Source organism: Vidua macroura, chromosome 19, assembly GCF_024509145.1.
Source record: "Vidua macroura isolate BioBank_ID:100142 chromosome 19, ASM2450914v1, whole genome shotgun sequence".
NCBI lineage: Eukaryota > Metazoa > Chordata > Aves > Passeriformes > Viduidae > Vidua > Vidua macroura.
Window position 1 is genome coordinate 9,836,857 of NC_071589.1, and position 14,769 is coordinate 9,851,625.

Below are 14,769 nucleotides of genomic sequence, written 5' to 3' on the forward strand. Positions count from 1 at the left end.
GCAGCAGGGCCACTGCCAAGAGTTGGACGTGGCTGACGGCTGGACTCGATGATCTTACAGGTCTTTTCCAACCTCAATGATTCTGTGATTCTCTTCTAAGCACCCAGTGTACCTGTGGTGAGCTGGAGAGCCATGGGGGTGACACAGACACACACCCTGATGGATTGTCACTGTAACAGAGGGACCAGCCCCTGTCCAGGTACAGGTAACTGATGGCTCAACACATTTAAGTTGGTTATGTTCTCGCATCCAGCAACACAGGCACTGCCAGCACCAGAACACTGCACAGAGCAGCCAGCTTCTTGCCCAGTAACATTTAGTGGGGAAAACACCGTTTCTCTGTGACATTAAACACGAAGACAAGCAACAGTTTAGATTATGAGGAAGCTCTTTGCTCTAAGAATGCTGAGGCCCTGGAACAGTCTGTCCAAAGAAGTTGTGGCTGCGCCATCCCTGGAAGTGTTCAAGGTCAGGTTGGACAGGGCTTAGAGCAACCTGGTCTAGTGGAAGGTTTCCCTGCCCATGGCAGAGGAGTGGAACGAGATGGGCCTTAAGGCCCCTCCCAGCCCAAACCACTCCGTGACTGTTTCTGTGACACGCTCAGGCTCCTCCGGCAGAGCACTTACAGCCCTGACTGGGCAAAATGGCGGCGGCGCCGTGAGGCGTCACGGGACAGCCCGGTGGGGGCGACCGCGAGCGCGTCACGTGGGCGCCCCCCCACCCTGCTGGCGCGGTGTGTTCTGGGAGTTCGGAGGCCGCAGCGGCGCCTGAGGGGGCTCGGCCGCCATTTTGTGCCTCTCGCTCGGTCCGGGGCGGCCGCGCGGGCGCTGCGGCTCTGAGGGAGCGCTCGGCTCTCCTGCTTTGCAGGTCGGGGTGACGCCACCATGGGCCGTAAGAAGAAGAAGCAGCTGAAGCCTTGGTGCTGGTATCCTTCTGTGTGGGACGCGGCGGATGCAGAGAGCTGGGTGGGGGAGGGTAGCTGCGCGGCCTGGCGCGGTCGGGACTCGGTCCCATTCCGTCTCGTCCCGAGATGGGGCTCAGCCCTGCTCCCCACGCTCTTTACGGTTTGTCTCGGTGCTTGGCCCTGCTCCAGCCCTGTGCCCTTCGGGATGGGGCCCGGTCCGTGCCCTCCCTGTGCTCCCCACCCCCCGCACGGCCTCAGGCCCGCTCCCGTCGCCCTCGCCGAGGCCGCGGCCTCCCGCCCGATCCCTAAAGCCGGCACAGCGGGAAATGGAGAATGGTCTTTATCCCTTCCAAGGGATAAAGGGAGAAAATCCTGCTACTGATAAATACATTTATTCACGGAGGATGTGGTTAAAAGAGAATTTTTAAGCGTTTTCTTTTTTTCTTCGTGACGGGAGGAAGCTTTCAATTTGTAATTGCTGCATCATGATCAAGTTTAATTTTTCAGTATCCAAAAATCCTGGTGGATTTTTATTTGATCGCTTCTTCAGAATGTACCCGCTGTTGTGGAGTGATTACAAATTTACCTTCTCACGTTTCTGTCCTCTAGAATTGTTTAATAAAGAAATTTAGAAGGTGCTCCGAGGTATTTTACCATTTTGTCTTGGAAAGCATCTGTGATTGTTTTAGGCATTAATTTATTTCACGTTTTGAAGGAAGCAAGGGACACATTGTGTTAGTAATATTAACATTTTCTTAATAATAAATAGCTAACGTGTATTTGTCTCACCTAGGAAAATGCGTGAAGTGTTTGCTGAAATATCAGTGCTGACCCACAGAAAGGAAATGCAGTTAACCTCTTCTGTTATGTAGATGTCCAAATAGTTCTTTGCTTAAAATATTTCTTTTTAAAGCAGAGAATTCTTCAGTTACTGCAGTAAATTATGCTGTGTCATAAAAATTGATAGTTGGGTAACTGGAAGAGGAAGGGAATTTTTAACTAAAACCTTTGTTCTCTTTTATGATTGTTAGTTACTGGTAATTGATTAAAGAGGCACTTCTGAGTGATTTGCATAATTTCCCTTTTGCTGCTTTCAAGCCTGTTTCTCCTTTAATGCTGTAGCAGCCTTCACACCCCTGAAGAGAAAAATAGGTAGGACTTGAAAACCATGAGTCAAACAATATGGAATCAAATGATGACTCTGAGTGCGTGCAGACACCGTCCCACTCCTGTACCTGTTTAAAGAGGGATGTGCTGGACCGGATGAGGATGTTTGCTTTCAGACATCCATGAAATATTTGTCACCCTTTGAATGCTCAGGGATGCTTCTTGTGCCTTTCTTTTGTTTCAGGAAAAATCACACTGGTGTTCATTATCTTAGTTCTATCTGAAAGGTCACTTCCAGTATTAAATGCTTCCTTAACAGTCTTCAATAGGTACTGTAATAGGGATTTTGATGATGAGAAAATCCTTATACAGCATCAAAAAGCTAAGCACTTTAAATGCCATATATGTCATAAGAAACTCTATACAGGACCTGGTTTAGCTATACATTGCATGCAGGTAAGGAGTTTTAGATTTATGTGAGCTTTTCTTTACAGCATCTAAAATTGAAATGAAGTGTCCTTAAGAAGGGTGGCTGGGGGCTTCCAGAGTCTATAAAACTGGTGAAAAAAAGGCAGCAATGGCCTGTTTGCAGCACAGGAGTCCTGCTGTGTCAGCAGTCAAATGGCCGCTGTGCAGCAGAGATCTTTCTCAGGAGTTTTGTAGGAGTGAAGGAATTGTGCTGTCTGGTTTTTCTAAGTTTATGTAAGCTGGTTTTAGGGGTAATAGTAGTTACCGGAGATTAGGATGCCCAGATCAAGAAAATTCTTGGCCAGAGAAATTAGTCCCATTAAGGATGTTCTTCTTAGTCTTGAACCTGCCTGAAGAACACAGAGAATTTACCCCGAAATGTGGTCAGCAGAATTTGTTTAGGTTGTTTTTTTTTTTTTTTCTTTAGGTACATAAAGAAACAATAGATGCTGTTCCAAATGCTATTCCTGGAAGAACAGACATTGAACTGGAAATCTATGGAATGGAAGGCATTCCAGAAAAAGACATGGAGGAACGGAGGAGGCTACTTGAACAAAAAACTCAGGGTAAGGTGTAATGTGGCTGTTTGTCTCTTACTTCCCTGGTGTGTTCCTTACTCAGCTGTGGCACTCAGTGAGGGTAGGATTTAATGCATTCTCTGATGGCAGCTCCAGGCATTTGCCAGCCACGTGGGAGGGATTTTTCCTTTCCTGTTCAGAAGTAGCTGCTGCCAGAGCAGCTCCAACAATTACCTAATGAATATGGGCATGGTCATTTGTTTGTGGGGGTAAGGGAAGGAAAGACTAGATGTAAAACTATCCTGATGATTCTCAAATGCTTCAGTTTCTTTGCTGTTCAAGCATACCTTTGGTTGAACTGCTTTGGTTTATGCCGGGCAGTATGACATTGGCGCGAGGGCAGATCCCTCTGTATGTTCAGGGTAATGGCAGTGTGAGTTGTGTTCCTGCCCTTTATTTGTGGCTATAGGTGGGCTCATAGAGCGTTCTTTCTTTGTATTTCTGTGACTTTTTGAACACTGACAAGGTTTGAAATTTGCTATTAGTCAATTGTATGGAATATAATTTGTGTTCGGTTTGACCATATGCATTGTACTGTCTGCAGAGAGCCAGAAAAAGAAACAGCAAGATGATTCTGATGAGTATGAAGATGATGAATCTGCAGCTTCAACTTCATTTCAACCCCAGCAAGTTCAGCCACAGCAGGGGTACATTCCCCCAATGGCACAGCCAGGTTTGCCTCCTGTGCCAGGTGCACCAGGGATGCCTCCAGGTGAGAGGGTGTGTTATGTTAGGTAGTTGCTGAAAACCTCAGTAGAAACATTAATTGCTGCTTGTAAACTTGAGTAGTAATCTGCCCTTTTAACACTGGGGTCACAGAATAGTTCTGGCAGGTGCAGATAAGTAGTTTCTTCATTTTCTTCCCCTGTTCTGTGCATGAACACATCTTCCTTGGTGGACTAGATTCAGATACCTAATGCTGGCATGTAGATTGAAGGCATGTGGTAGTAAGACAGGTTAGTGCTCCAAACAGAAGTCTACCAGTGATATTTGTTCGTGGTATTTATAACAGGTTTTTGGAAACAGGGCAGAGCTGCTGTGTATCTGGAGACTTCTAACACAGAACAGGCCGTTCATACACAGGCCACAGATAGGCAGTGAGGGAAGAATTTTCATCAGTGAGTGAAGAATGGTCTCTTGTAATAAGATGTCTTCTTTGGAGACCACTGAGAAAATTCACAGTCTTGTAGGGCTGAGGACAATCAATCAAAGTCAAATTTGCAGATAGTATTTATATTGCACTGTTCATAAGCAATATTATTTCAAAACCCAGTCTTTTAGAACTTGCTGTAAAGCATTTATCCAGTGTAAACTTATTAGGTGACATGTGTTTGCAACTGTATGTTATCAGAGTTGTTGAAAATTTATTTTTATTTTAAGGTATACCCCCATTAATGGCAGGTGTTCCACCTATGATGCCTGGCATGCCTCCAGTTATGCCTGGAATGCCACCTGGGTGAGTAGCAAGATGTTCATACTGTACATTTTAAAGTGTCACAGAAAAAGTAAAGCTAATTAAAAGAATGTACAATAGAGAATTGTGAACTCCGTAACTTAAATATTAAGACTAACCAAAGAACTGGATGGCTGTAAACCAACATGTAAAATATGGCCAACTGGGTTCTATGTATAAAGTATCTTGCCTTTCTCCTGACTTAATAGTTTTTAAGTAGTAATATGTTAATATAAAATTTAGTTGTGTTGGTTTAGAGCCTTCTGTGAGCCACTATTCCCTTGTGAATTGCACATATATTGTGCATCTGGTTATCAGTCATCAACATAACAAGAAAAAAAGTACTGGATAGTTTATATTTCTCTTGTATTTTGGGCAAAAGATGTTGGTTTTTATGCTTGTTATGGGGTTGACACCATACCCTATCACAATGTGTTTGGAAATTCACAGTTAGATTTTTGATTTTGTCATAAATTTTCACAGATTACATCAACAGAGAAAATACATGCAGTCATTTTGTGGTGGAAACATGTAAGCATCTCATTAATGTAATTCTAGGTTCATTCGTTATACCATTTTATGTCATGTTTTTGATAAGCTAGAATTTGTTCTACTGAAAACCTTTGAATATTGCCTAAGAATTTGGGGAAGGTGTCTACTTAGGTTTTGTTACTATATAACACATGAAGGTGTTATGTTTTTATCTAAATGAATATTACGAAACTGTTTGTGAAATGCATTCTACAAAATATAAACCAAATAGACCCTTAGAGACTTAAAGCCTCTCTTGAACCAGAGCTTGAACAGCTCTGTGTGCTCGATTCTTCACGCTGCAGGACATTCTGCAGGAACTCAGTTTAATCTAAACTTTAAGTTAACTGAGGTGAAAGCTCTTTGTCTTCTGAGACATAAATATTGATTTAACAGCCTTTGAATTTAAAAATCATACCATAGTTGAATATGGTGTGGATGCTCATCAGAGCTAGCTTTTCTGGCTGGAAACTCAACAGAATTTAATCAGGTTGTCTGACACTTAGTCCTCATTAAATTCCCTGTTAACTTCAGGTGAATGTTACGTCACCTGTAAAAACACAAAATGAATTTGCCATAATTTCACTGCATTTCATTTTGGGAGGAGAGGGTGGTTTTGCATGATGCTTTTGTCTATTCTAATCTAAAATTTTGCTTACTTAACCTGATTAACTTTTGTTTAAAATTGACCAAATAATTAAGAGACACAAAGCAACTTCAGTGTTAGTGTTACACCAGTTCTAGCACTATCTGCAATTTCTCAGAAGTCATTCTTCTGGGGCAGCAGGCACTGAGCATCCAGCACTTGTTTTGATGTCTGCTGGGTGGCAAGACTGACTTTGCCTTCTCCAACCAAAAAAGGGACGATAGGTCTGTGTTCCCAGTCATTGCTGCTTCTGCAGTGGTTGTTCCCTGTGTAGCAGTGATACATGAGTTGAGAGCAGAAATCAGACTTGCCAGAAAGAATGCTCACCTATTCATGGAATTTGATGTGAAAACAGCAGTGGTGAAGGTGTCTTAATTGTCTACAGACAGAAACTGCTTCTTAGTGGGGTTTTGGTTTGTACTGGAGTGCTGCAGATCAGCTTATCTTGCTCGCTAAAGTAATAAACATTCCTTTATTTTGTTTCCTTAATCCATTTTTGAATGTCTGCGAAAAATTAAGCAAAATTAAGCTACGCTTGTTTGTTCCCTGTAAAGGGCTCATACATATTCATCTAGGAAGAGAAACCAAATGGTTTCTTTTTAATGTGGAGAAAAAATGTTACAATTAGGATTTCTCATATTAAAAAACCAAAATCCCACTTTATCATTAGTGTATGGAGTGTTTTCTATAATTGAAGCTCTGGAAGCTTTCTTGCCCTATGATCTCTGCTCTGCTTTTATCAATATTTTTTGGATAGTTGTACAGCTCTGGGTTATCTGCCAGTCAGTGTCAGAGGGGAGCAATAGCAGATGTACAGTGATTGTAGTGTGATAGGAGCTAGCTGGTTTTCCTGCATTCACACTTGATGAATGTACTGAGATCAGGTTCTTGGAACACTGCTGCAGCTTGTAGTCTTGAGAGAGATTTCAGGAGGCACTAGTTCTGGAAATCTCATATTAGAGGAATTGAGATCTTGAGAAATTAAAGTTCAAATAAATGTTTGGGGTTTTGGGTGCTGGGTTATGTTTTGGTTTTATTCTTGTGGAGTTGGTTTGGAAATGCCTCTCTTGAGAGCTTATTGAAATTACTTACCATTATTTTTTATCTAATACAGGGATGTACCAATTGTCTTAACACTTTATCATGAGTGTTCATACCAGTGCTCATTGTCTTTTCAATAGGATGATGCCAATGGGTGGAATGATGCCTCCTGGGCCAGGAATCCCACCTCTTATGCCTGGTATGCCACCAGGTAGGTCAGGGTTGTCGAACTCATACTATGGTGAGAGTTTAATTATATTTATTTATTTCTACTAAGATACAGAACTTATGTAAAGAACATACAGACTTAGGCCACCACACACCACTTTGATGTGGTTGGCCTGCCACAGAAGCCACTCTTGTGCAGAGGTGGTTGATTTATGGCTTCTGATTATAAATAATTACTTGACTTCTATACCGTTGTTAAAGTAAAAAATAGAATACAGTTTTTTTGTTCTATTGCACTTTCTCACACTGTTGTGTTGCCTGGTCTCTCTTCATCCCTTTTTTAAATTAATGTTTGTGGCTGCATCCCTTTTTTAAATTAATGTTTGTGGCTGTTTGGAAAACAATAATGATTGAAAATGTGGAAAATGGGGAATAGTTGGGTGGTTTACCTAACTAATGAGCCTGCAGTGTGAAGAAACTTATCTGACATTTTGGTCTCTTACCATAGCTAGAAGAGATGTTTGTTGAGGTTGTGCAGCTCTTAAGTAGCCCTAAGTTCCTTGGGTGTTCCACCTGACCAGCAGCTGGTTTGCTTGATGGAACCCATGGGAGCTGTTAACTTCCCACTGACCCTCTCCTAGAGCTCCACACACACCAAATGTAGATGTTGTGGTGACACTACAAAATGTCCCAGTCCACTTTACTGATGACCCCGGCAAAGCTGGCAGTGTTTCCCCTCACAGTTCTGGTACTGTTCAGAAGCAATTCAGTCTCTCTTAGATTTTGTAACAGTGTCATCCATGCTCTTGGTAGCATAGGTGCAGTGTGTCAGAAACAGTTACTGCATGAATTGTATTGGTTTATTGAGAGCATAAACTTCATTATTGCAGCTTTAGTAAAAAACAGCTTAATCCAGAATTGCTCTGAAGTGTTTGAAGTTACTGCCTGTGCGTGGTCATTGACTGGTGACCACTGGCATTACCCTTTGTCATGTTTTATTTTACTGTTGCCTTAAAAATACATCTTGTAGTGGGAAACTTTGTTCTAAGGAACACTGGGAGCAGGGTTGTCTAAAGGAATATTTGTGCTTCCTGGAGCCTGATCTGCCGCCCATTGTTTGTGGTTTGTAGGGATGCCCCCTCCTGTTGGGCCTCGGCCTGGCATGCCTCCAATGACACAAGCACAGCCTGTTACAGCGCCGGGCATTCTGAACCGGCCTCCAGCTCCTGCTGCAACAGCACCGACCCCACAACCTCCAGTTACTAAACCACTCTTCCCAAGTGCGGGGCAGGTAAAGTATCCCAGAGCCTGGAATCTCTTGTTATATTCTTCAAATTGCCACTGTGTCAATAGTGCCTATTTATTACTGAGGAGGCCCAAGAAATGACTGGTTCAGGTTTTTGCTTGGGTTGATGTTTTATTCAGTGTAGTGCTTGAATGAATTTTAAAAGATTCTTTTGTTTGTCTTAAAACAGCTGTGAAACCAAACAGAAGTTCTGTAAGCACTGGGGAAGAAAGGAGTAGGCAAAACACTCTTAAATGCCTTTACGTTTGTCTTTAAGGGAATTTTGGGTGGGTGAAGAGATGTGTTAGCTACAGGAATCTGATTGCGTAGAACTCTACCTAAAATTTCCAAATTAAAAATCTTGACATGACTTGCTCTCACTCATAATGGGCTCTCTACTGATAAATGGACGAATTATTCTGTAGTCTTGTTAAACCAGTTAAACGTTGCCTGAGTTAGGAGTTTTTTTATTTCAAAAAGTTTAGCAGTAAGTCAGTGTAGTGAAAAGTTAATTTCAATGTTTTGGGTGGGAAGTGGGGAATTGATAGTGGCTTGTGACCTCTTCCCTTTGAATGCACTTTTTCATGGGTCCTGGAGTTCTTACTTTCAAGTATGTTGCAGAAGCCTTTGTAATGTACTGTTTGCATTTTGGGCTTCTGCAGGGAAAAGATACATGTTTACAAAAATATAGTCCTTTCATAAGCAAGGACGTAATATAAGAAATCCTTTCATCTGGATACTTTCCACCCATTTGTTTGGAGACTTTTCACTGTTTCCTTTCTTTTATGCTACAGATGGGGACACCTGTCACAAGCTCAAGTGCAGCTTCCTCCAATTCAGAAAGTCTCTCAGCATCTTCTAACGCTCTGTTTCCTAGCACAGCACAAGTACGCAGGAAGTCACAGTTTAAAACAAATTGCTTTGCAACTTAACCCTTTGGACCGTTCTGTAAAATCTAAAATTGACTAAACATCTTCAGATAATTTCTGTTATATTCCTGATTATGTTTAGCTGGTAAAACTGGAGAGTCCTTGATTATGAGTTGCATCTTACCAGAAATAAACATGTCAAAGTGCCCAATTTTTCTTAGTGTGAAAGAATGAAATGTAACATTCTGGTTCTAAAGGGTTAAAAGAGCATGAAAGCAGTTAAATGCATTTTAGTGGGCAGTGGTTAGCTTGATGCATGGTGAAGGCTTTTTAGTTTATGTTGTTTAATATGTCAAAGCATAAAGTAGGGAATTTTAAATTTGCATTATGTGCAAAATGTTAAATTTTTTTTGATTGGGAGGTTCAGATAATTTTAAATATCCAGTGACTAGAAACAAAAGCATTCTCTCATAACTAAGGTTTGCTTTGGGGATTGCTGTGTCTTTTAGAGACAGCTTTGCAAAACAGACTTTTACAGGGTTTTTGTAACAGAAGAGTAGGAGAGATGAAATGTTGAAATCTCTAGCGGACCTCTCACCTGCTTCCACTGATTCTTCATTCGCAAATAAGATTAAAGTTCTGTAGGTAGACATAGTACTTTGTGAAAATACTGCAGTGTGTTTACATAGAGAACGTTTAAACCCTGAGGCAATAGAGCTTTCTTAAATATTTGTTTAAAATATTTCTTATATACCTAATTTTAATAAATACTAGCACTTCGAGCTGTACTCTAAACTAATGGTTGTTGAAATCTGTTAATTTAGTGAAAGACTAATGAATTTATGCTTAGAGGCTCCTAAAAATAGTGATTCAGGAAAGATTTACACATTTTCCAAATTCAGTGTTTGAAATAAAACAGGGTGTTTTTTTTTCTTTGTTGTTCCTTTGTTGTGGTGGCTTTTGACCTGCAGATTTTAGATTTTCCTCTGTGTGTGTGTGTATGTGTACATACTGGGGTTTATTTTGTCTTGGTTTCAGTTGCTCTAGTATGCAATAAGGCTGAACTTTACTTTTGTCAAGCTTGTTATAATTATATACCTCACTGAACATTTCAGAGGTCTAACAGTCATCGTTTAAGTTTTCTTTAATGAAAGCTTTCTTTATTTGAGAAATAAATATTGACCTGTCTCTGTGTTTCACAGGCTGCAGCAGCTGTGCCAGGGCCAGTTGGTACTGATTTCAAACCTTTGAATTCTACACCCGCGACAACAACGGAACCCCCCAAACCAACATTCCCGGCTTACACACAGTCTACAGCCTCAACCACTAGCACGACAAACAGCACTGCAGCTAAACCAGCTACATCTATCACAAGTAAGCCTGCTACCCTCACAACAACCAGTGCAACCAGTAAGTTGATCCATCCAGATGAGGATATATCACTGGTAAGTTAACATATTTTCATTGTCTTAATGAAAAATGTGATTTGTGATTATATGGCAGGTTGAATGGAATTTCATCTTTGCTCTGCATTATGTGTATTTTAGTAATGGTGAGAGGGCAAACTGTGCAGAACAAATGTAACTGAGAGAATGTCTTTAATTGCAAAGCGATGACTGGCATATTGGCAGTCTAAGCCTTAGTTTTGGTGGTGGTGGGAAATCTCTCAATCCAAAATACAATTTGGACTTCTGCTGCATGTGTCTTTAAACTTAAAGTTAACTAGGACTGGATAATAAGTGTAGAACAAAAGATTGAACAGTTTGAAGTTGTTTTGATGCTATTACAGCAGTTAGAAATATGGAATTTATTAATAAAAAATGAATATTAATTACAGTTCAGAGATCTTTAGATTTGTGTTTTTAAAAGAAAAAGGCTTTATTCAGCTAGGAGAAAAGGAGAATTTGAGTTCCATGCAGAATGCTTGAGTTGGTCTGTATTCAGGAAGAAAGTCTGCAGAGAGGGGGCAAATCCTACTGCTGCTGCGTAATGTTACTAGTAGTGTTTTAATTTGTAAGGTAGTTAAAATAGTTTAGTAATCTACTTTGTTGCACCTCTATTTACTTTGCTTTTGGTGAATTTTAACACAATGTGTTGTGATTGTCTCTTCTGATTTTAGGAAGAGAGAAGGGCACAGTTGCCTAAATACCAGCGCAATCTTCCTCGACCAGGCCAGGCTGCCCTGGGTAATCCACCAGTTGGACCAATTGGAGGTATGATGCCACCACAGCCAGGAATTCCTCCGCAACAACAAGGAATGAGACCTCCCATGCCACCTCATGGTAATCATAAGTTTCTCAGCTTCTTGTTTTTGGAAAGACTTGTTGCCTGTGCTAGGAGGGAGGGGTGAAGCTTTTCACAAAATGCACTTCTCACTATTAAAAAAAAATTAAAAATTATTCTTTGCATCTTAACTATTCTGTTTATAGGTCAGTATGGTGCTCATCACCAGGGCATGCCAGGATATCTTCCTGGAGCAATGCCTCCATATGGTCAGGGACCTCCGATGGTGCCCCCGTACCAGAGTGGACCTCCTCGCCCTCCGATGGGAATGAGACCGCCCGTAATGTCGCAAGGTGGCCGCTACTGATGCTCCTACTCACGCTCTAATAGGTTTGGAGATTAAACCTTTTCTCATCTTGTGCTGTTAATATAGCCGAGCTTCCGTCAATTAAGGCTTCATTGTGACTTTAAAAAAAATAAGTATCTTCCCACATGCAAGGAGCTATTGGACATTCTTATTTTACATGGGAAAAATTATTTGGAATAATAACAGGAACTTTTCCTGATGTTGCAATTTATACTGTATGGCTTCTTTTTCATGTTTCATCTAGGTTTTTAGAAGTGAAGTATAGTAAATATGGTTCGTTAAATTGTGAAGGCGCTGGAATTACATGAACATACCACCTTAAAGGCAAGTTCTGTAATGTTACGTTGCTATTTGTGAAATGATGCCTTCACAGCACTTCAAGTGCTGTTGGACTTCCTGTCCCCAACATAGTTTGGTGAGGGCTGTAACTGTTCCCAACCACTTGTACATTAAAGTCTGAACTTGTAACAATATTTAATGTATTTAGAGTTCCTCCTGTTCCAGGGTTTAAGAAAACTGACCCACTAAGGTCATGTGACTTTTCTGTACTGTTATAAACTTCATTGTAATAAAAGAGGAGAAAAATTTATATGCCTTTTTATTCACGACCAGCTGTGGACAACTGCCTGAAAGGTTTGTACAGATGCATGCCGTGGTAGCCATTGGTGTAATGAACACAGTTATTGGTGCTGTTTTGATAAAGTCTGGATTCCTTGTTCTAAAAAGTCACTCCTTAGCTGTATGCCTGAGTAGACAAAGACCTGTACACTTATTAACTGACTCCTCAAAACTGAGGCTGCAGGAGGCACATCCTAACTCTTGGTTGTAACTTCTCTTCTTAATGCATATGTTTCTTTATTTGTGCTTTCTTGTCCTCAATAAATTTTAAATGATTTCTAGTCCTGGCACTTGCTTGTAGGATGTTACAGTGCTCTGAGATACATCCCAGTGCCGGGGTGTGTCCCATTAGTTCACTCTACAACTGACACTTTTTAATGTGCAAGTCGAGGTGAATTTTAGGATTCTTTTAGGTGAAGATTTCTAGAAGCTTAGGTGCATGGCACATGGGTGAGTGACTTCCAGTTAATGTATTGGAAGTTGACCTGCAAAAGAGAAATAGTAGCTTAACCCTCTTAATGCATAGAAGAGGCAAAGCAGGCAAGAGTAATGTGTTACATGCTGTATTTTTACTTTAAATGTTCAGATTTTCATGTTTTGGCAGTCTCTGAAAGGTGAACTATCTGTAACCATCTGTTATGTGCTATGATCAGATGTTATCTGAGTTTTCTTGAGCCATTCAGTGAAAGTTTCTGGAGTAAGAGACCTTTATCAAAGAGACGTCTTCCCTCTATGAATTAGTCATTTCTCTGTTTATAAGAGTAGAGAGACAAGTTCCTGTTAAGGTTGTCATTAAGTGATATCATGTATTCCTGTGTTACACCTCTGATGAGAATGTAGAGGGAGACTTCTTGGAGGGGAGGGAAGTTGAGAGCCTCTCTGGCTTCTGAACAGGGAAAAAAGAGGGGTGAATTTTTCATTTGCAGGTCAACTTTAAATACATGTTCCAGCCTCAAGCCTTATCTGCAGTTTAATTAATGGGGATATTACTTCTTTAAGGTGGGGTAGAAGGATCATCAGCATTTTTGTGTCATTATATTCATAGATGTTTTTGTAGATGGTGGAAGTTTTTCACTTAATACTGAGCATTATGGCTGTGTTTCTTGGAAGTCTTAGGGTTTTGTAGCTGCACTAAAGCGCTTCATGTGGCTTTATTCTGTACTGTCTCTTAAAAGTGCAAAAAATAACAGTACAGCTAAAATATTACATTGTCTCAGTTTCTGAACTGTGGTCACAGAATGTCTCAAAAGCACTAGAGCATCCAGTGCAGTTTAGTTACAGCTGAATGGCCTTAGTTTAACCATTAAGAATTGCCAGGGACTTCTTTCTGAAGTGTTCAGTTTTAAGGCCATAAGTCCAAGCCTCTGTTGAGAAGCAGTTCTCTCTGATCACTGGTATCTACTGATCACCTGTCAGATGTGCAGTATTTGGCTTGCAAATGTGCAGAGTGGGGCCTTGATGTCAGTTCTTTTGTTAGCTTTTCATCTTGCTTTAGACATAAGTCTAACAGATAAAACTTGTTTTGCTGAGGCAATGCTTTTATACTCTGGTTCTCTTCTGTTTACCTAAGTAGGATAATTACAAAACACTGGAGAGATTTTTATGATGTCTTATATTTGTCCTTTCTATAATAATACACATCAAATTTGTACATTATAAAATAATCTTAAGTACTGCTTGTAAAACTATAAAACTTCTTGCTTTTTCTGAAGATCATATTACTGCTCTAAAGATGCTTTGCCCTTCTGCCCCAGTCAAGTAAATTCCTTCTCCCTCTGGTGTCTTCCTGTAATTTTCCTTATGTTATTTCCAGACCCCTACTTTTCCTGGGATAAAACCTTATTGCATGCATTGTTAACTTGGCATATTCTGCAAGTTGTATTCATTAAGTTTCACTCTTTTAAACAGTGAATGTCTCATTCTGATAATGGTACCATATTGTAGCTAATAATGCATAGACTTCAAGCTTGAATGCATTTTAAGAATAATCTTTCCTTAGCAGTGATGTGAAAACCCCTCGAGTAAGTACTGCCGCATGTATTTCATTGGTACTTGCATACAAGCAGGTGAACAGTTTTTCCATGATTTTCACATGGATACTTCATTTCCTGCTCCTGTCATTCCTGTGCAATAAGAGCTGTGATGTGGCTGCCTTCAGTCTTTAGTTACTTTTGTCTCTTGTGTGATTCTTCTGTAAACAGGAAGATGTTTTGGTGCCTGCATTGTCTGTTGGTCCCTGCCTTCATTTCTTTGGATACTGCTTCTTAGTGTTCAGAGAGTTGGATTTATGGTGCATTTACCCAAAAACAGTAAAACTACTTTGAATGTAATAATTGCTTGTATAAAGACAAAGACTTGGTTTACAGTACCAAGTGTAATCAACGTAGCTCTGCCAGCAAAATCCTTGATATAATGCAGCCATGAAAACAGGGTTTTGCTTTAGTTAATCCTTTCCTGGAAAGAGATTGCAGAAGCCTTTATGATTACAGAAAAGCATATCTTGTGTAGCTG

The 14,769-nt window shown here is 40.6% G+C and overlaps 1 protein-coding gene across 8 annotated transcripts; it reads left to right on the forward strand.

Moving 5' to 3' along the window:
- Positions 1-752: 752 nt before the first annotated feature.
- ZNF207 (zinc finger protein 207) lies at positions 753-12,539 on the forward strand. 8 transcript variants are annotated; one of them, XM_053995041.1, is made up of 13 exons: positions 753-925; positions 2,341-2,467; positions 2,907-3,045; positions 3,602-3,769; positions 4,438-4,513; positions 4,994-5,041; positions 6,869-6,969; positions 8,027-8,187; positions 8,976-9,068; positions 10,253-10,495; positions 11,170-11,332; positions 11,480-11,663; positions 11,885-12,539. In XM_053995041.1, the coding sequence occupies exons 1-12, from the start codon at positions 885-887 to the stop codon at positions 11,638-11,640; spliced, it is 1,521 nt and encodes a 506-aa protein (XP_053851016.1). In that variant the 5' UTR covers positions 753-884; the 3' UTR covers positions 11,641-11,663; positions 11,885-12,539. The 8 variants fall into 8 exon arrangements, with proteins under 8 accessions (XP_053851016.1, XP_053851015.1, XP_053851018.1 ...); XM_053995040.1 differs by having other exon boundaries at positions 11,480-12,539; XM_053995043.1 differs by having other exon boundaries at positions 6,869-6,939; positions 11,480-12,539.
- Positions 12,540-14,769: the final 2,230 nt, after the last annotated feature.